Source organism: Protomyctophum bolini (assembly GCF_963924005.1).
Source record: "Protomyctophum bolini genome assembly, chromosome: 1".
NCBI lineage: Eukaryota > Metazoa > Chordata > Actinopteri > Myctophiformes > Myctophidae > Protomyctophum > Protomyctophum bolini.
This window is the reverse complement of record NC_137862.1, coordinates 39,371,408-39,392,300: the sequence shown is the minus strand read 5'-3', so window position 1 is coordinate 39,392,300 and position 20,893 is coordinate 39,371,408. Positions and strand designations below refer to the sequence as shown.

General features: G+C 42.7%; 1 protein-coding gene across 1 annotated transcript in view; it reads right to left on the bottom strand.

Annotated features, from left to right (window-relative positions):
• rufy2 (RUN and FYVE domain containing 2) overlaps positions 1-20,893 on the bottom strand; it is a 28,065-nt gene that overhangs the window by 5,175 nt on the left and 1,997 nt on the right. Inside the window, exons 2-14 of the mRNA XM_080767519.1 lie at positions 16,792-16,965; positions 15,708-15,825; positions 14,329-14,430; positions 13,772-13,895; positions 12,875-12,939; positions 12,551-12,616; positions 11,450-11,519; positions 10,951-11,052; positions 10,220-10,336; positions 8,736-8,828; positions 8,231-8,403; positions 741-860; positions 56-185 (exon numbers count right to left, since the gene is read on the bottom strand). Of these exons, the coding sequence (XP_080623645.1) occupies positions 56-185; positions 741-860; positions 8,231-8,403; positions 8,736-8,828; positions 10,220-10,336; positions 10,951-11,052; positions 11,450-11,519; positions 12,551-12,616; positions 12,875-12,939; positions 13,772-13,895; positions 14,329-14,430; positions 15,708-15,825; positions 16,792-16,965 (1,454 nt within the window). The remainder of the gene's footprint in view (positions 1-55; positions 186-740; positions 861-8,230; positions 8,404-8,735; positions 8,829-10,219; positions 10,337-10,950; positions 11,053-11,449; positions 11,520-12,550; positions 12,617-12,874; positions 12,940-13,771; positions 13,896-14,328; positions 14,431-15,707; positions 15,826-16,791; positions 16,966-20,893) is intronic.

Genomic DNA, 20,893 nt, shown 5'->3' with positions numbered 1-20,893 from the left:
CAATTGATCTGCAGCGCCTCTGAGACACTAGTTTCAAGCCCTGCTCCCTCCTCACCTTCTTCAGTCCGTTGATCTGCAGTGCCTCTGCGCTGAGCTGTGCCACGGCGTCTCGCTCTCTCTCCAGGTCACTCTGGAGTGTCTGCCGCCATTCCTTCTCGATCTTCAGGTCTGTCTCCAGCTGTTGGCTATACAGGAGAAACGATGGCAGAAACAACGCAGAATCAGGCACGGATGGACATCACCGACAAGTAACGACAAAAAACATGGAAGAAGAGTACACCTCGTTGCTGTCGGGCCAGACATCTGGTATAGCTCCCCGTTTCAGCTTTTCATGTTGGTTTCATAAATTAGGGCGCTACTTCGTCATACTACAGTGTCACACTAAAGTTAGGGCCCTACTTCGTCATACTACAGTGTCACACTAAAGTTAGGGCCCTACTTCGTCATACTACAGTGTCACACTAAAGTACAAACAATTGCTGGTTATTTTTTTCTTCCATTTCCTTTAAACGTAACTGTTTGGACATACAAGGTTTCCACCTGACAGCGACGATATCAGAATTCATGAGAATGACGGGAATCCGGGGAAGAAATCATTGTTATTATCCAGAAAGTAAGTGTGTGTGTGTGTGTGTGTGTGTGTGTGTGTGTGTGTGTGTGTGTGTGTGTGTGTGTGTGTGTGTGTATGGCTGCGTATAACTATGTCTACAGGGTTTTGTCTGTGAGTTCTCATTGCTTACAGTTGTCTCTCTCTCTGTGTGATCTGCCTCTGCAGGCTGTCAGCCTTGTTGGCAAAGTCCATTTTGAAGCGTCTGGCTCCCTCCTCGGCCGTGCTGCGGTGCTTCTCCGCCTCCTGTAATCTGCACCATTATAACCAGGGACAAACTCAGGACCATGGAGAGAAAACATGGGTGGGGAGAAGGATGGAGGGAGAGGCGGGAAAAAAATGAATGGAGGGAGAGAGGGTGGGGGGGTTGGGGGTAGATGGAAGGTGTGGGGAGGGCAGATAGGCATGGAAGGAGTGAAGAGGGGATAGTTGAGGAGGATGAGAAGGACAGTGTTGAAGACGAGAGGAGGGAAGGGAAAAGTGGAAGGAAGGAAGGATGCGGTTGTCATATGCACCGTTCCAAACAGACTACTGTATGCGAGGGAGATGCAGCGTGGAGCAGTTGTTTCTCAAAGGGTTAATATATCATCAAAATCAGTGTTAACCCTATTATATGCTTTGTCTATTCAAAAATAAGGCAATCAGATTTGTTATCTAGCTTTTTAAAATATATATATACGTAGGCCTACAGTTAATTTATTATGGTAGTCCAAATTATTTTAAGATGGGGTGGGGGTTCTGACATGGCACTGGCAAGGAGGGAGGGTAGGAACAATTCAAAAAGTGAAAGAACAGTGAGGCAGAAAACATGATGCAAGCGGAGGCAGGGTAAGAAAGAAAACAGGAATGGCAAATTGGCAATGCAGGAAGGAGAGACAATGTTGAGAGGGATGCAGCTCAATGAGGAGCAGCAAATAAATGGTGATGGAGTAACTAAACAAGCAACTGAAGCAATGAAGTTCCAAAACCAGAAGGAGAGAAGAGGAGCGGTCCAGGAACTGAATGGAGGGAAGAGGAGGGTTGGCCAGCCCAAACCAATAAAAGTGTCGACTTGAAGAGCACAGCCAACCTACGATGGTAGACTCACATGAACAAAGCACTAGTCTGTTCAGTTATAATCCCACTACCAGAATCAGAAAAGGGTCAACGTGGTGTCTGGTTGCTAGAGCCGAGCTTACCAGCACTTATCACACTTCCACAGACTATTCATAAGTACTCTACCAAGCTTCTAGGCTTATTACCCCGCCCTCAATGTGTTTACATATTGTACAGTTAAAGGTAGAGTAAGTGATTTCACTCAAAAAACCGTAGGTTTCGTTTTTGACTGTGGGACCTAAGCCTTCGTCCAATCAGGATAGAGAGTCAAAAACGAAACCTAAGGTTTTTTGACCCCCAGGGGTTAACTGGGGACAGGGAGGAACTCCTTATATGGTCAGCACACTCTATAGTAGAGAGGATTATCACAACAAAACAAAAAAAAAGTGATATTTGAATTAAGTGAAATCACTTACTATACCTTTAATATAAAACACATTATTCAGGCCCATTTCAGCCACCTCTTTTGCCCATTAGGACGACTCTACGCAACATCATCAAACAGCGCCTATGGCAACATCATTCTACAGGTCACAGGTTTCTAACTAAGTTACACCTTTTTTTTCGAAAAGAAAGGTGAGCACTGGCTCAGAGGTAGTGTTAAATCACGTTTTAGAAAAGAACTCGCGGGCCGCAGAAGACGCGGCCCGTGGATCACCAGTTTGACACCCCTTCGCTAGAGTATACACACCACTTGTATACACAATACAAGTGGTGTCAAACTCATTCTACACACAGGTTAAAGATATAATGAAATGTAATCAACCTATGCTCAAATACTGACGTGTCATCTCTCACTGCACAGAGGGTCCTCAGTATTCTATACTCTGTTTAATACTATATTGTATATGCATTAATAAACATTAATTGTGATACAATTCCCAACAGTGATATTGTATTGACCAGCAATGTACAGCAAGATTCACACATTTCACAGGGTACTACATTTTGATAAGCTTAAGATTCAGTTGCCAACCCGAAACCCAAACCCTCACATACTTAACATGAGAGGAATAGCCTCAGCACACAGATTTATGAAGTCAATTATTAATGATAATTAATTTGTGTAATCTACTAACTTAAGTATTGCGGTTTTTCGATGCCTACATTATTCATCTTGAATGAAACGTATAATTGTCCACCTGACAGCATTACATCAACACAACAATGCCAAAGACTGATATACCACAAAGCAGCACTTTCAAAACATCTAACTTTATTGGTCATGGTGGTAAAAGACAGTAGTAGTGGTTTTTAAACAGTTGTCATTATTATTGTTCAAACCGACAGGTGTGGAGTTACAGGACTCTGTTTTCGTCTATGCTAAACCCCTTATCCGTAAACACTAAACACTTTTCCTTTCCTTTTTCTTTTTTTACCATTTTTTATATATTTTTAATAGTTAAAATAGCCAATATATAAGCTCACAACGTGTCGGTGTAGATCGGCTAGTTGAACTATAATTTGTTTTTCTTTCAAAATGGTAAAAAAAAGAAAGATGTTTAGGGATAGGGGGTTTAGATGGGCGAAATATGTACTTAAGATCATAGAGTTAGAATGAACAAACGGATTCACTTCATGTTCTATCACACTGTACTCAGATAATGACAAGTGAAGAGAAATCAAGCAGATTTGTCTGGTTGAAAAGTTATTTGTCATTAAATAAATCTTTTGCTGCCACCTAGTGTTCAGAATGTTTGACCGCTTCACTGCTGCTCATTGACTCCAATGTTACGGAGCTTGTTGTCGTTCCGGGTTAAACAGGAAGGTGGGGGCTTGCGGTCTGTGTAGATCTCTGTGTGATTCGGTCTAGACCGGATGGTTGGTTAAATAAATAAATAAATAAATAAATAATCAATCCCATCTTGTGGTTTCCACTATTTTTGGTCACTTGTTTTGGTCCCCCTCTGTTTGTTTTTAGTCTCGCCAGTTGCTACGAGTTGGAATAAAATATGGATATACCAAACAAACTATTCATACGCCACATCAAGGCTTTTATTGGGTAGGCCATAAACGTACAATGCCCTTGATCATTTTGGGCACTTCAATTCCGGCTTCTGGTTTCCCGCCTGATGACTACAAATCAGTGACTACAACATGACGTACGTTACCATCCGTTCCAGACCGGCTCATGAACCCAAACTAATCATTAACTAATCGGTATCTGCAATTATTCACCAGATTTTTTTTCAACCTGGCGTCCCCCAGAAAGCTTGTAGATATTATTTTGACATTTTTTAATAGGCTTGAGTGAATGAATAAAACATTATTTAAGTAGTGAAACTGAAACAGGGTATGGCTCATGATGATACACACAACACAAGCTAGTATTCTATAGAGCAGTGGTTCTCAACCTGTGGGTCGGGACCCACCAGGGGGGTCCCTACATGGCTTTGAGGGGGTCCCCAGATGACAGTGAAGTGACCATTTAAGGACTTTTAAGACCTTTTTAATAACTACAAAAAAATAAAGAATGAATAAAAGGCAAAAACCATTATTACATCAAAAGTAATCAACAAACTATAATATAAAACTGGTGAAACATTGGTAAAATTGTCAAATAATATAAGAGAGGGGGAAACAAGTGAAAATAGCCGATCTACAAGCTCACAACGCCTCGCAAAATTGCGAGACGTTGTGATTTTTTTGGGGGTCCCCAGTTCAAATAGGACTATTTTGGGGGGTCACGGCCTGAAAAGGTAGAGAACCACTGCTATAGTTTATCTGTGTCTGTCTACTCAAAGATTTGCATAGTATGCCAAATTTGACTTACTTAAGTATGATGAATAAGGAGAGGACCACTATATACTTTTGTTGTACGTCAAATATCAACAATAGTAGATCTACAAGCTCACAACACATTGCCACTCAATCCCTTGTGAGCTTGTAGATCTGCTATTTTCACCAGATTTCTTTTATTAACCTTCTTCCATTTTTACCAAATGTCCAGAATAGGGACGCCAGGGTTCATATGGTGTTGTATTATCTGGCACGTGTGCAGACAATACACTCCCCACTGCCCCATCTGTAGGATCTAACTACTGTGGCTGGTGAGTACACTCCCCACTGCCCCATCTGTAGGATCTAACTACTGTGGCTGGTGAGTACACTCCCACTGCCCCATCTGTAGGATCTAACTACTGTGGCTGGTGAGTACACTCCCCACTGCCCCATCTGTAGGATCTAACTACTGTGGCTGGTGAGTCTCTGCTTCTCATACCCTTGTTTTGTGTAGTAACCAGAGGCATGGATAGAATTAGTTTGGGAAGTTGTGCTGGCATTGAATATCGGGTGCGTTCGGAAATTCGCACTGAGCGCACTGGTGTGGCGTGCCCTCTTGTTGTTCGTTTATTCAGTGCACTCTGTGCGTTGTCGTTCAAAATGTAGTGTGCTGCGCCCCGGGTGTGCCGAGTTACGCACTGACCGACCCTACTCAGAAGTTGGGGTTGTTCAGTGTGAGTGTGTCACTTTGGTCTCTCCAGCGCTCCCTGGGGGCTAAAGCTAATGCAAGCATTTAGTACATCACCATACAATCAATCATCATCATTTACCTTGGCCCATGTTTTAACACTTACTGAAGTGGTAATAGCTTCCACAGGGTCAGAATTGGGGAGATTACTACTCAAGTACTTCCGTTTTTCCCACTCGGAGGAGGCTTGCAGATCTCCATTGTAAGAAAAGGCTATAAAATGTACTATTGTGTTCTGAGTCGTTCGGTTCTGCCCGGACATATTTGCGGTGCGCACATACATCAGCCGACGAGAAAACCAGCTGAACTACAGGACTAGTGGACTACTAAACTAGCTTGCACATCGATTATAGACTCAGCTTGCTATTGCATAGCAGCTGGTAAAAGCGTATACTGTACTGTATATAGGCTTTTAGCAGACAATGTGTTAACTGGTTAAAACGGCCAGTTTTAAGTGGCAGTTCGTAAATAAGCCACGCTCTCTGATGTGACCACCCAGCGCACAAAAGAAAACTGAGCACATTCCCGGTGCACATATCCGAACGCACCCATTGTGTTACTCAGCCACAGCAGTACAGCAGGATGTTGTTAAGTTAAAGTTAAAATTACTACATCCGAGTAAATCTGTTTTGAATGGGGAAGTCCAGTCTAGTCATTCTAACTCGACTTGGCAACAATAAAAAAAGACATACAATCTACTGCAAAGCTAATATTACATCTCTGAGCCAAAAAACTGTACTGTACTGTGCATGTTAGTGGTACTGCATATGAAGAGACTACTGGCAATGAAAGGATAGTGTTGTAGCAGTGTGTGTATCTGTGCGTGTAATAAATAAACAACCAAACATATGACTGGTTCCCATTTCCCCCAAATTAATTGTGAACTCAATAACAAATGAAAACTATCCAGACAGATCTTTGTCCAATACTTGTTGCCAAGGAGTGTCACAGGGCAACAGTGATATGTTTCAAGTTTGGAGGTGCTTTGGCCAAGAATTAAAACATGTTGCAGTTGTGACCATGAATCCCAGAATGTTGCTGATAAATTATATTTACGATACATCCTGGTTTTACCTGGTTCTTAGACTACATATATTGCATGAGAAGACAACAATTACGTTTGAAATGATGGTTTAGTCATTAAATAATAGGCAACTCTGTGTGTGTGTGTGTGTGTGTGTGTGTGTGTGTGTGTGTGTGTGTGTGTGTGTGTGTGTGTGTGTTAGAAAGAGATGTCCTTGACTAGCTTGTACTGGTGCTCTGTGTCTGCGCTAGCACACTTAACAAACGACATAGCTAATGTTCTCGTCTGACACAGTAAGTCTTGATCACTGCGTGCGCAGTCACACACACACACACACACACACACACACACACACACACACACACACACACACACACACACACACACACACACACACACACACACACACACACACACACACACACACACACACACACACACACACACACACACACACACACACACAATCCAAATTAAAATGAGGGAGGTATGGAGGGAGTATAAATGGATGGTGATGCATGGATGGATGGATGGATGATGCATGGATGGAGATGGCAAGAAAGAAGGGAACAGAAGGAAGGAAGAAAGGATGTCAATAAATCAGTGTTCAAGAGACCCCGGTTATACTTGACACTGTCATGAGACTTTGGACATCACAGTCACAGCGGTGTTAATTGACAGCATTAATTAACACACACTCCCATTGCTAACGAGTCCTTCGTTCGAAACCTAATGGAACCACTTAAAACCCTCTGTTCTTTCTTGGTAAAACAGACCCTAGTTACAACTGTACTTGGACCACTTTTTCTCCCCCCACGCCAAAACAGACCCTAGTTACAACTGTACTTGGACCACTTTTTCTCCCCCCACGCCAAATGTATTGGCCAAAAATAGCCAAGCATGTAGTTCTGCTATTTTGTTTGGTGAATGTTCCCTCCAGAATATGGATGCTGGGGGTTTAAGTGGTTAACCGTGGGGTGAACAGAAACAGTGTATCAGCGATGTAAAGATGTGGGGAAAAGAGAAGGAAAGAGTCATATATGGTCATACGAATATTAACCAATTAAGACCTGAGCCCGATTCTACAAATGCCTTCTAAACCAGTATTTCTCACACTATTTAAAAAAATGTTCAAAAATAGCAGATGTACAAGCTGAGCGCTGTAGACGGAAGAATCTAAAATGAAACGGATGCTTTCCCGGTTTTAATTTGGTAGTACATCTAACCACAGACCTCTTAATGGTAAAAGTTAATTAATCAAATAATTGAAAAGAAAGAAATACTGATTGTTAATTGTAGCTCCAATTAAGCCAAAAGAGGCAACCTCAAAAATCCAGTTGAAATGACAAGACATGTGTTCGAGTGGCTTACAGCAGCAAAAAAGCATTCACAACCAATCACAAACAGGATGGAACAGATTTAAACCAATGGGAAAGGGGGACAGGGAGGTGTGAAACATGTTGATTGGGTCATGATAAAGCTGGAGGAGGAGGGGGCATCGCACAGCATCAACCAATCAGCACACAGCTAAGTAAAACTATACATTTTGCTTCTAAAGAATTATGTTTCACAGGAAATATAATTATTTTCACATGTCTTCCTTCAGTCAGTCTCTCATCAGCAATTCAAAAATCAATTGAACCAACCCTAGAGAACAACGGCTTGATATAATATATGGACATTTAGAAGCTTTGGGCCACAAACAAACCCTATAAATGACTGGACCCATTGACTGGATCCCTTTATACCAATATCTTCAATAATGTTTCCAGAAACTCTAAAACTTTACATTTTCAGATATCGGTAAAACTTGCATTATCAGGTTGACAAAGTGTCACACAGTCTGGGAACCATCAGTCTCCAGACATTACTCTAATTGTAGATTGCAATCAATGCAATGCTCTACGGGAGCACAAAACCCCTCAACGTTTTGCAAAAACAGCAGAGAAACCATGAGACTGAGGCAAGACATGGAAGAAAATTATTGTCTTGTTTGCATCATTGAGTGTGATTTGCAGGTGTTGCATCCTCTCACCTCTGTTCCAGCAGCTTCATGGTGGCAGTAATCTGGTTAGTCTTCTCCTCCAGGCGGCTGATCATATCATTCTTATGCTTCATACCATCATCAGATGATACCATTTTCTGGTACATCTCTACGTTGATGGCCTTGACCTCATCCAGTTGCTGTCTAAGTCCGATCAGAGTGTCCTGTTCAGGGGAAGAACGTGTTTTATGAGGTCATCGCCGACATAAACAGACAGCGTTTACCTCGATAGAGGTACGTATCCTGTAATGTAACCAAATGGCCAGGAGGGACAGAGAGGCCCCTTTTCCACCGGGGTTGAACCACTTCAGTTATTTTTTCCCTGAAAGTTGGTTCAGAGCTGGAACCCAAAAAAATGTCTGCCTGTTCCGTGAAACCACCAAAGTTCCAAGAATCTAGAACGGAGCCAGTTCTAGAACCAAAGTTCTTTTGGTGGGAAAGGGGCCTGAGAGACAGACAGAGGGAAAAGAGAGATGATGGATGAAAGTATATCCACCTGTTTTTCATGGATGTCCTTCTCAAGAAGTTTCATGGCCAGCTCCATTTCCTGTTTCATGGACACCTGGACCACCAGCTCATTCTCTACGTCCTGTCAACACACGTTCCATTATAACAGTAGCAGTCTGTGTGCCTTTTGAACCCTACCAATGTTATCAACGGATAATCACCAGTAGGTTACTTATCAAGACGATCTTATTGATCTACTGCATGTATACTGGAGCATGCTGGCTGCGATTCGGAAAACACGGAAGTGAAAATGACTTGCGTTAATGTTAAGACCGATATGAGGTTAGGGGACTTACGTGGCCGGTTAAAACCGATATTAGGTTATAGGGGACTTGTGGCCGGTTAACTCTCTCAGTGCCACAGGACCCCTTTATGACTGAGGTTAGGGTTAGAGTTAGGTTTAGTCGGACAACGTAAACAACAGTGGACGTCTCCGTGTTTCCTAATGGCAGCCAGTAGGCTCCAGTATACATGCAGTAAGTACAGCCAGTAGGCTCCAGTATACATGCAGTAAGTACAGCCAGTAGGCTCCAGTATACATGCAGTAAGTCAGCCAGTAGGCTCCAGTATACATGCAGTAAGTCAGCCAGTAGGCTCCAGTATACATGCAGTAAGTCAGCCAGTAGGCTCCAGTATACATGCAGTAAGTCAGCCAGTAGGCTCCAGTATACATGCAGTAAGTACAGCCAGTAGGCTCCAGTATACATGCAGTAAGTACAGCCAGTAGGCTCCAGTATACATGCAGTAAGTCCATAAGAGTGTCTTGATAGTAACCTGCTGGTTTTCATTAGAATCCGCTATACTCCTGACCTATACAAACTCACAACACGTCACACTGCAGTGCATTGTGATTGCTTATAGATTGACAGTTGTAGGTGCGTGACACTGGCACGCAACCATGTTTAAATCAGGTATAACCCCAACCAAACCTTTAAATGCCTAATTCTATGTTAACCCCAATATGAATCTATTCCTATTTGTAAGCCTAATAACTCTTAACCATAAAACCGTTTTTGTGTAAGTGAGGACCAGGAAAACACACACACACACACACACACACACACACACACACACACACACACACACACACTATGTAACAGTCAGTATGCAGTGCCAGTTGGTGCCACAGGTTGTTTTGCTGTGTGTAGAAGATCTGACATCACGTCACTTCACTTCCACCATTGCGTGTACTAGGTTAGTGCGCACTGCGCAGTGTGACTGTATGCTCCGTTCACCTTTTGTTTATAGTATTAGTTCTGTCTGCCGTGAGACCTGCCGTAATATCGTCAATACTGAATCAATGCTCTATTTAGTTGGCTGCCAAATAAACCAGCTTAGTGACATTCTGTCACTGTGTCATCTGTGTCTGTGTGAAATACCTGGACTGACTATTCTGCTGTATCCAGTACACCATAGTCTACTCCCTGCTCCACACACACACACACACACACACACACACACACACACACACACCTGTCTTAGCTGACATTCCTCCTTCAGTTGTCTCCGCGCCTCATTGTACATCTCATCCAATCCCTGACGGGACTGTCTGTAGGTGTCTCTTTCCACTGTCACGTCTCCCTGGGTTACCTACAGACATTAGGACAGGATAGTTAGGCCACTTTTACACAGCAACGGCCTCCAGAGAAAACGGCAAAGTCTCGTTAACTAACTTTTTATTCAACGTTTAAACGGAGACGCAATAGTGATTTAACATTCTGTAGTGTGCATGCCAGGTGGCTAGGTGGCAGTGATGGACTGCCAGATAGACCAGGTGCGTAGCAGAACCACTCACGTTCTACTTCCTATCACAAGGCTGTTTGTTTACATCATGGTTTACATTCACCAATGCAGTGAGCGGCTCGCTAGTCGCTACATTGGCTCTGTACCAATGTAATAAACATAAGCGTCGTGAGCCGACGTCAGCCATGATGTCACAGGTTTTGCGGATTCAACGTATTGCAACGTAAATGCCGTTACAGGAGACGCCAGGCGGAGCGTTTTCAAAGATTTCCACCTCCGAAAACGCCATTTGCCGTCTTCTATGGAAACCGTTCTCGTGTAAACACCATGAAACAATGAACACCACTGTGCTTGTTCATTTTTAGAAAGTCTGAATATTTAGTAGCCGAGTGCGGGTGTGCATGTACGTGCATGTGTGTAACGCATGAGAGTAAATGTGTGTGTATAACGACAGTACATACCTCTAAATGTTGTTGTGTCTTCAATAAAATTAGGCTGTTTTCACTCCTCAGTTGTTGGTTTTCTTCTTGTAGCTTAATGATGTTGTTTTTTGCTATGGCTAACTGCGCACACACACACACACACACACACACACACACACACACACACACACACACACACACACAAAGTTTGAGAAACATCTTTCTATGGAATAAGACAACTCTGACCACTTATAACACATTTAAACTGCAATTCTGCTGTGATCATTTAGGGGGAAGTGGTTCTCATCATTTCAAGGACCCCAATTTTTGGTATGTATTAATTAGACCACGGACCCCTAAATCCTGTTACACCCCCATATGAACCACTGATTTAGGGGGCATGTGTCCATTAATAAGGAGCGCTCCTAATATTTCTGCCCTGCCCACTCACTCAGTATAATACGGTCAACCAGAATACATACATATATTCACATACAGACTGTACATTATAAGAACATAAAGTACAATGCAGCCTCACCTCCTCTATGAGTTTCGAATTAGACCTCTCCAAATTGTCTACTCTGCCCTGGAGCCCATGGACTGTGGAGCTGGGCGTATGAAAAAACAAAACAAACGGATAGAGAGAGAGAGAGAGAGAGAGAGAGAGAGAGACTCGTCAACATTTTCAAACATATTTTAAACAACAATTCAGATTTCCCCATATGTTCTGCTAATAATTGGTTGATTGTCCCCACGACGAGCAGACACAGTGTGTGTTATGGCTACGTTTCAAACCTTTGGCATATAAATCCCCCATCCCCCATCTGGCTTATCATCTGCACTAAAATGGATAAAGTTCATGATGACATTTATCTGTGTTTGGAACCTCTATATCTACGCTGCTACGCTTTAGCTCAGAGAGTTACTTTAGTGCTCCACAACCATACCGAGCCACCAGATAACTCATTTTGGGTTGGCTGCCTCAGTGACCCGCTGTAACAAGCCTGGAGCGGAGTTAAGACACACCCCTCGCGACTGCAATGCATTTCTATGGGGGGGGAGACGTCTTGAGATTCCCACAGTGACACACTATTATGACTCGTACTTTTGGAATTGGGACATCCTTCTCTCAAAGTAGACACAATCAGATTATAGTTGGCAAATGTTTTCACAATTATTACACAATTAAATTGGGAGAAAGTAGTGCCATTTTTGTTACCCTGCCTTTAATGTGAGACTCAATGTGATTGCATTGACAGGTGGGCAGGGTATGGGCTTCTGGAATGGTCCGATTGGACAAGCCAGTTCAATCAAGCATGCACAAGTGTCTAGCATGCACAGTGCACGTGAATGTACAGTGTCTAGCATGCACAGTGCACGTGAATGTACAGTGTCTAGCATGCACAGTGCACGTGAATGTACAGTGTCTAGCATGCACAGTGCACGTGAATGTACAGTGTCTAGCATGCACAGTGCACGTGAATGTACAGTGTCTAGCATGCACAGTGCACGTGAATGTACAGTGTCTAGCATGCACAGTGCACGTGAATGTACAGTGTCTAGCATGCACAGTGCACGCTGACTGACTCTAGGTAGAGCTGCCTGGAGAACAGAAACACCGTAGAAAACGCTGTCTTACTTGAGCTGTCTGTTCAGTTCCTCAACGTAGTTCTTCTGGTCTAAGATGGATGCTATCTGGCTATTCCTGTTGGCATAGAGAGAAAACAATAAGATGAATGCTATCTCGCTATTCCTGTTGGCAACTTGGCATAGAGAGAGAAAACAAACTGAGGATACATTGCAACAGGACGGAAACAGGAAAAGGTTATGGAGAGAGATGGAGAAACATAGTGAGATGGAGAGAGAAACGGCAAGGATAAAATAAAATGAGAGATAAGGAAAGAGAAAGAGCTGGAGACTGAGAACCTCAGTGTAAATTAATGAGTAAAGAAAGAGAGTATACCTCTCCTCACTCCTGTAGTCATCGATATCATTCTTCAGGTACATGGAGAAGTCAATCACTCCAACCTTAGAAACACCACAAACATATTACTGTAGGTATATATGTACAGTACACTACATATGCCATATCGTTGCTGTCGGGAGGAACCCACCTCAATGGAATAGTGGAAAAAATATTACAACATATTCTAAGTTTTGGGTCTGAGAGGCTAAATGAATGTCATCAAATGGTGGTCCGTGGCTCAAATGACAAATAAATATTGGGCCATGGAATGAAAAAGGTTGAAAACCACTGATGGTAATCCGTCTTTTTACGGAGACGTGGCTTAATCTTCTTGTGAAGCAAAACTTTCTCTGGAAAGTGGAGCCTGCGGAACCATTGCGGCTCAAGAATCTACCACTCCTGAATTAAGTGTCTGGTGCTGGGAGTCTGGTGCAGCGCACAGGTCCTGGCTGTACTCCTGGTGAGAGCAGGAGTGGACCTGGTGAAAGGTTAGGAGGGTCCCGGACAGGAGTCAACCCACATAGCCTAGTCCCTCCACATGCCAGAATTGTGCCTCCCAGTCCCAGCAGAGTAGTTCCGGAGTAGTTCCAACAGATTGTGTGTGTCTTTCCATAGTGGGTCTGATCGAGGGTAGCTACTGGGACATAAGTCGGGACTTGATCACACCCGAGTGAGGGTTATGATGTTTGCGAGACCCGAAACCCTGAAGACCTTGGGATACATCACGGAGGACACGTTCCAGGTGCATCCATGCAATGTGTTTTTGTTCTCTCTTGACCGTTTGCAGAGTCATCGTAGAGTCCTTTCTTTCAACTAAACTCCCATGACTCACTATTTGTGAAATAACCTTAAAAATAGAACAGGTAATTGAATCTGTATGCCCTGGCCTCTTACCTGCGTATCCAGGTCTTCACCTTTGACACAGAGGTTGGCATCGATGACGTTTAGTCCCACCAGCAGGCCAACGATCACGGCCCCTTCCTCCTCCAGCATTACCGCAGAGCTCTCATAGAAATCACTGGATGTGGGCAGAGATCAACAGAAACACACTGATAGAAATCACTGTGGGCAGCAGAGATCAACAGAAACACACTGATAGAAATCACTGTGGGCAGCAGAGATCAACAGAAACACACTGATAGAAATCACTGTGGGCAGCAGAGATCAACAGAAACACACTGATAGAAATCACTGTGGGCAGCAGAGATCAACAGACACACAGTGAAATCACTGTGGGCAGCAGAGATCAACAGACACACAGTGAAATCACTGTGGGCAGTTTTCGAATTTATAGAATCAGCCTCAGGGCTTAATGGGTTACGGTGGAGGTAAGGTACAATTTAAAAACAATGATCGCAACAAATGTAAAATAAAGTTAAAATGGAAAATGTGTAAACAAAAAAAAGGGGGTTAAATAAATACAGTTTAAGATTAAGAGGAACAGTTTGTACCTGAGAAGATCTTTCCTGGTGATGAGCAGTCGTAGGTAGTCTGCCAAACGTTTCTGCATGAGAGCCAAACGTAGCCACGCCCGTGCCCTGCCCAATGGAGTCCTGGAAAACAAACACTGTTAACACCATCATCTTCACCCCACACCCTTCACCTTCACACTCTCTCTCTCAATGTTTGTACTACATTTTAAATGCTGATTTTTTTTTTAAATATATATATATTTAATGTATTTATTTTAAAATTAAGTAGGGTTATGTGCGGGTGGGGGTGCTGAAAATGTTCACAAGATGTCCACAGCTTAATGTTGGCATGGCAGGTATGTCTTGAAGTCCAGGCTGGAGGATTAGAAGACCCATGCAGAGTAATATCTGTCTGACTCAGCATGATCAGAGGAAACAGATTGGAATCTATTTGTTTTCCAGCGTTAATGTCCCTCTTTCTGTGAGAGCAGGGTCTTATAAGCACTAAGCAGCAGTCTTTTAACCCATTTACAAATTTACTAAAGTTTTGTGAAAAACCTATGTTTCTATGTCAGTGGTTCTCAAACATTTTCATGTCAAGGTGCCCCAGAATTATATGTAATTGGCCGCCGACCCCCCATCAGGGATCCCCAGAAGCAAAGATTTGAGTTAAAAACATTCGCTCTGAAAGAATATATTAAAAGATATCCACCACATTTTTTAAGGGGTCAGCTTGTTGCTCCCTGATAATATATACATACTTTACATAGTGTTACAACATTATCCCTTTGGCCCAGCTCAAAGAAGGCACCGTGTGGAGGAATCAAACCTCTGTCTCCATGCCATGGTGGTGGACATGTTCTTTACCTCTGCACAACCCAGACACAGAGACGCTTTACTTATGTAGCATTTTTCAAAGTTTACCTGACTGTAAGTAAGTAAGTATATTGTTTATTTTGATTTGCCAGGCCAAAGGCATGGCCGAGACTATGTTTTGCACCCTGTCTGTCCGTCCGTCCATCCGAGAGCAGCTAATCTCCGGCACCGTTGGGCCAATCGTAACACATACATGGATGCCAGAGAAGAACCTCTGCCCCAAAACTTTCAGATCGGCCTGTTATAGCACCACCAGGAGGCGCATTTGTTTCCATTGGGGTTTAACTAGGAAATCGACTAGAAAATGCAATCTAAAAGAACTAGAAGAGCAGCAGTATGTATGTGATGCATGTATGTAAGCAACTAGTCGACTATTCAACTAGTCGACTAGTAAATCCACTAGTCGACCTTGTTGGTACTGGTTGAGTATGTATGCATGCATATGAGTACAGCTCAAATGACAGAGGCAGAGGGAAAAGTCTTATGTACTTTCTTCCACAGACTCAGCTAGTGTTTGCGCTTAATATTTAATATTTGCTTACTTAAGCCCAGGCAGGTCTCGTACAGAGGCTGATATCTCTGCTGCTTCAGGACACAGTTTCTCCACCAGTTCCAGAGGACCCCACAGAGACTTGTTGAATCCCAGGAAGGACTTCTTCACTGAAAACAAAATGCACATTGCACACAGACCATAAGAGATCAGGGTGGCAGAGAGAGGGCCCTTTTCCACCACAGACCATAAGAGATCAGGGTGGCAGAGAGAGGCCCCTTTTCCACCACAGACCATAAGAGATCAGGGTGGCAGAGAGAGGCCCCTTTTCCACCACAGACCATAAGAGATCAGGGTGGCAGAGAGAGGCCCCTTTTCCACCACAGACCATAAGAGATCAGGGTGGCAGAGAGAGGCCCCTTTTCCACCACAGACCATAAGAGATCAGGGTGGCAGAGAGAGGCCCCTTTTCCACCGGGCGGAGTTGAACCGGTTCCGTTCTTTTCCCCTCGCCTAATTCCAACCAGTTCAGTGTTTCCGCCGAAAATGAAGTGGCTCACAATCAGAAGCCTAAAAGTTGGTTCGGAACGGGAAACAAAACAATATTTGTTTTTTCTTTCCCTAAACTGGGATCCAAATTGGGCGTGTCACTATTCTACAGGTTGGACGATGCAAATGAAATATAAACAATGGCAAAAGCAAACGAAAAGTTGTGAAAAAAAGAAAGTGAAACTGTAACTGCCATTGACGATTGTGAAATTGTATCCTCGTGAAAAGGACACTTTGACCGGTCATATTCGACATATTGGCTGGCCAGGCCTGGATTCAAAACTGGGTGACACCTGCTCCCTAATTACAATGGTGGTTCCAAGGATCTAGAAAGGATCTAGAAAGACAGACAGAGAGAGACAGAAACAGAGGGAGACAGATATATAGAATGCACAAGATCGGTATCGGTCGATCGTGATCAGGATTCAGGATAAAAAAAACCCTGGTGTTAGCACCGCTAACACCTAACTATGAACACACTCCGTCTTCCTTCCTGATGATACACACAAATGCACACACACACACACACATTCATACATACAGTACGTGCACTCACCCGCAAGCAGACACAACTCTCTCACTAATACCTCTGAGTCCGTGTTTGAGGCAGTGTTCCATGACCACAAAGAACTGCTGCAGCGGAGGATAGTCAGAGTCCAGGGTTCTTCCGAAGCTCAGAGCAGACTCTATGAGGCCTTTGATGCTGAGCTTGGCCATGTTCAACAGGTTGGCACGCTCCATGCTCATAGGATCCCGAAGGGCTGACCAAACAAAGAGACAGGCAGCTTTTAGATGATGAATGATACATGTAGTACTATGGCATTGCAATAACAGTATTCTAGCCCATTTTGACCTGAGATCAGATTCCAAAAATGTCTTCTACATCCAGACAGTTTTCTGAAAAAGCTATGATTAATATTAGGATAAATTTGCACGACAGTAATAGACGAAACGTAAGTGGGGAGGACGCTTCACTTTATCACTTGCTCTCGACGGTAACGTACACACAGTCACACACACACAGTCACACAGTCACACACTCACTCACACACACACACAGTCACACAGTACACACACAGTCACACGCTCGCAACAATACTACGTATGACCCTGTTTGAGCAAAGCTACAGACATTCCTTTTATGTGTTATTTTTATGTTCTGCAATAGCCAAGAGATCACTCCTCTTTATTAGTGGGTAATTTGCCGTTCTGTAATCCGCTTGTACTTGTTGGCTAATAACCATTTAAAATGTAAAAGTACAACTGATAAGTGACTTAAACAACCATTGTGTCACAAATTGAAGAAGGCTGTTTGAGCCACAAATAATGCATCATGGGTTGTTGTTGTAACCTAGTTCTGCTTTAACATGCACAGTCATGCACATCTATTGAAATATAGACAATAGACACTATATATTTTAAACCCATTCTGGGCGGGAACCCCTTGGTGTTTTAACCATTATGTTATACTTTAGCTATTGAAAAATAGCAGATCTACAAGCTCCTAGCGCAGCACCCAGTGCCACGCTACAAGCTTATAGATCTGCTATTTTTGAAAATTTGTGAATATACCTGTATATTCTTTCAGAGCCAACATTTGTAACTCAAATATTTGCTTCCGGGGGGTCCCCTGGAACAACATATTTTTGGATGGGCCGGTTGGCGGCCAATTACATATAATTCTGGGGGTCCTTGACATGAAATAGTTTTAGAACCACTGACATAGAAACATAGGTTTTACTGAAAACTGTCAGGATTTAGAAGACATTTGTAGAATCGAACTTACATGAACCACCCTCATTCGGCTCTCACAACGAACTTGTTGGCTCTTTCTGTCGAAGAGATTTGATGTGTAGACGGAAAAAAAGAGCAGCGACCAAGAATATAGCTGACCCGTCAACTAAGCAGTGGTGGAAAGTAACTAAGTACATTTACTTAAGTACAATTCTGAGGTATTTGAGTATTTCCAATGGTTGTACTTCTACTCCACTACATCTCAGAGGCAGATATTGTACTTTTACTCCACTATATTTATTTGAAAACTTTACCTACTAGTTAGTTTGATTATTAACACAAAACATACAGTAACTACTTCAGCCCTATACTGTACATGTATTTTGTATACTGTACATTGTTTCGGCCATTTGAAAATAACCGATCTACAAGCTCGCAATGCGACTTATTGTGAGCTTGTAGATCTGTACGTTTTACTTTGGTTCATTTTAATGCCAATACTTGTGTACTTTTACTCAAGTACATTTTGAATTCCGGACTTTTACTTGTAACAGAAACAGAGTAGTTATACATTGCAGTATTGATACTTTTACTTGAGTAAAACAATTCAGTACTTTTTCTCCCACTGCAAAAAAAAGTAAAGTATTACTTTACTAAGAAAATAGGGATTAAGAGGTTAAGAGTTGCACCATGAAATAGCTTTGAAACGCTTTTTCCAGAAGAGCGCAAGGTGTGTATTGTCTAGCAAACAAAACCCTAGCACTCCAAAACCTTTGTGGTTTTCTGGGCTGCTGTTGATTTGACTTGATTGACTTAATGGGTCAACTGTGGTGACTTGTGTTTGCCTTCCTGTCATTATTACTTAATGGTGAACGAACGGGAAGGTCAGAGAGGGGATAGTCTCTTAGCTGGATCAAACGTTGCAAACATATTAGCCAGGTTCATGAGATTAGTTTCACATGAGAACTGGTTAAACAATTCGCTTTAGCAGCACAGTTTTCTGGAGACAGTCTTAAGCCATTCAGGGCGGGAACACCTTTTGGTGTTTCAAGCATTATTTATACTTTAGCTATTGAAAAATAGCAGATCTAGAAGCTCATAGATCTGCTATTTTTTTTTTTAAACGTGAAAATGTGGCGCAAATCTTTGAATATATATTATTTCAGAGCGAATGTTTTTAGCTAAAATCTTTGCTTCTGGTGAGATCCCTGGAACAACATATTTTCAGATGGGGGTGGCAGCCAATTACATATATTTGTGGGGGTCCTTGACATAAAAAAGGGTCAGAAGAACGACAGAAACATGAAGAAAACGGTCATGATTTAGAAGACATTTTGTATAATGGAGCTCAGGTTAAGCCTTTAGAGTAAATCATCTTCCAACTACACCCAGTGTTTTGAGTGTTCTACGTCACACAGTACATATGGACCCGTGAGTAAATGTGTAACCTCACCAAGCCTCAAGTGAATACATACAAATGTCACCTAGCATTGTGGAGCGTCACGCTTCTGCCTGAGAAACAATTAGTAAATTGGACCCGAGTTTCCCTTTACTTCTACAGCAAATCTATTTGCCAAAAATACTTTACAATAGCCTTCGACTTTCACGCGCACAAGTGAACTTGTAGATCTGCGCAACAAAATTACACAAAATTACACACAAGGTCAATTTGAGTGTTTCAGTTTGAACAGTGATTTAGTCTGTGTTCCTCAAAGTGGGGTCCCAGGGGTCCTTGAGGGGGTTCAAGTGGGTCTTGAGAAAAACTAGTTACATTTCAACCACTTGAAATCTGAAAATAACCTGAAAGTAAGCCTATATACAAGTTCACATCTTGAAAATATTGTATATTCTTACATTTTCTTATATTACAAGACAAATATTTTATGGGCATCCCTGGTAGAACATATTTTCAGATGGGAGTCTAGTATATATATATATACATTTATTTTATTATTTTTTTGGAACCAAAATCTAATGTAATCCTGGGCGCTACACTTCCTCTGCCAACCTGGGGAGGGCAGCGGACTGACCTCATGCTATCTTCTATGCATGAGGATTCCAAGCTGCTTCTTTTCACCTGACAGGGAGGGGGGGTTTCCTGACCAGTTCCTTTCCCCAGCTGGCCTGGGGGGAGGATGTCATCAATATTGGCCAGCAACTCTACATCTGACCTCAACGGCCAAACCCTTAGATCTCCATATAGAGCTGACCTGTTCTGACATTCCATATGTTGTTCATTCCCCATCCATCCATCCATCCTTCCTCTTTGATGTCCCCTTTAGTCGAAGTCAAAGTCGTACGATAACTTGTCCATTTAAACTCTAGACGGACCTGCCCCAAAGTTATTACTAGTGCAGCCGCGCCCGGCAGCCGGCAAAAATCTTAGCAGGCCCCCTTGTATGATACTGGTCAAACTGGAAACACTCTGCTACATCAGTGGGTCTCTGAGAGTGTACAAGTACAGTCAGAGCTATGGGGTTCCTTGAAATTAAATAGTATGAGAACCACTGTACACTGAATGGAACAGAGCCTTCATTAGTATCATCGGAAACACCTGTGAAGGAAGTAGGGAAGCGTTATTCTGTGTGCATAGAGCCTATTTTGGGGTCCATGACATGAAACCATTTGCGAACCGCTCTGTTTCCTTACTCAACAGCATTAGCTAAACGTATACTTTAATGGTTGCCTGCCTGAAACGGCATTCGTTGCCTAGAAACAATATAGCTGACTGAACTATCTGGGCCCTGGCTGCTTTCAATAGCACAACTAACTATATGTGTTTAGCCCACTAGGAAAGATAAATAGGCTAATGTATGGAAGAGAAATAGAAGATAACGGTTGCATTCCAATTTGATCTCCCATACAAAGCATACACAAGTGCTTTTAATGTGTGTGAAATGTAGTGCAATAGAAATATTGGACAGAAATATCAATCTCAGCCCAAATAGTCACAAA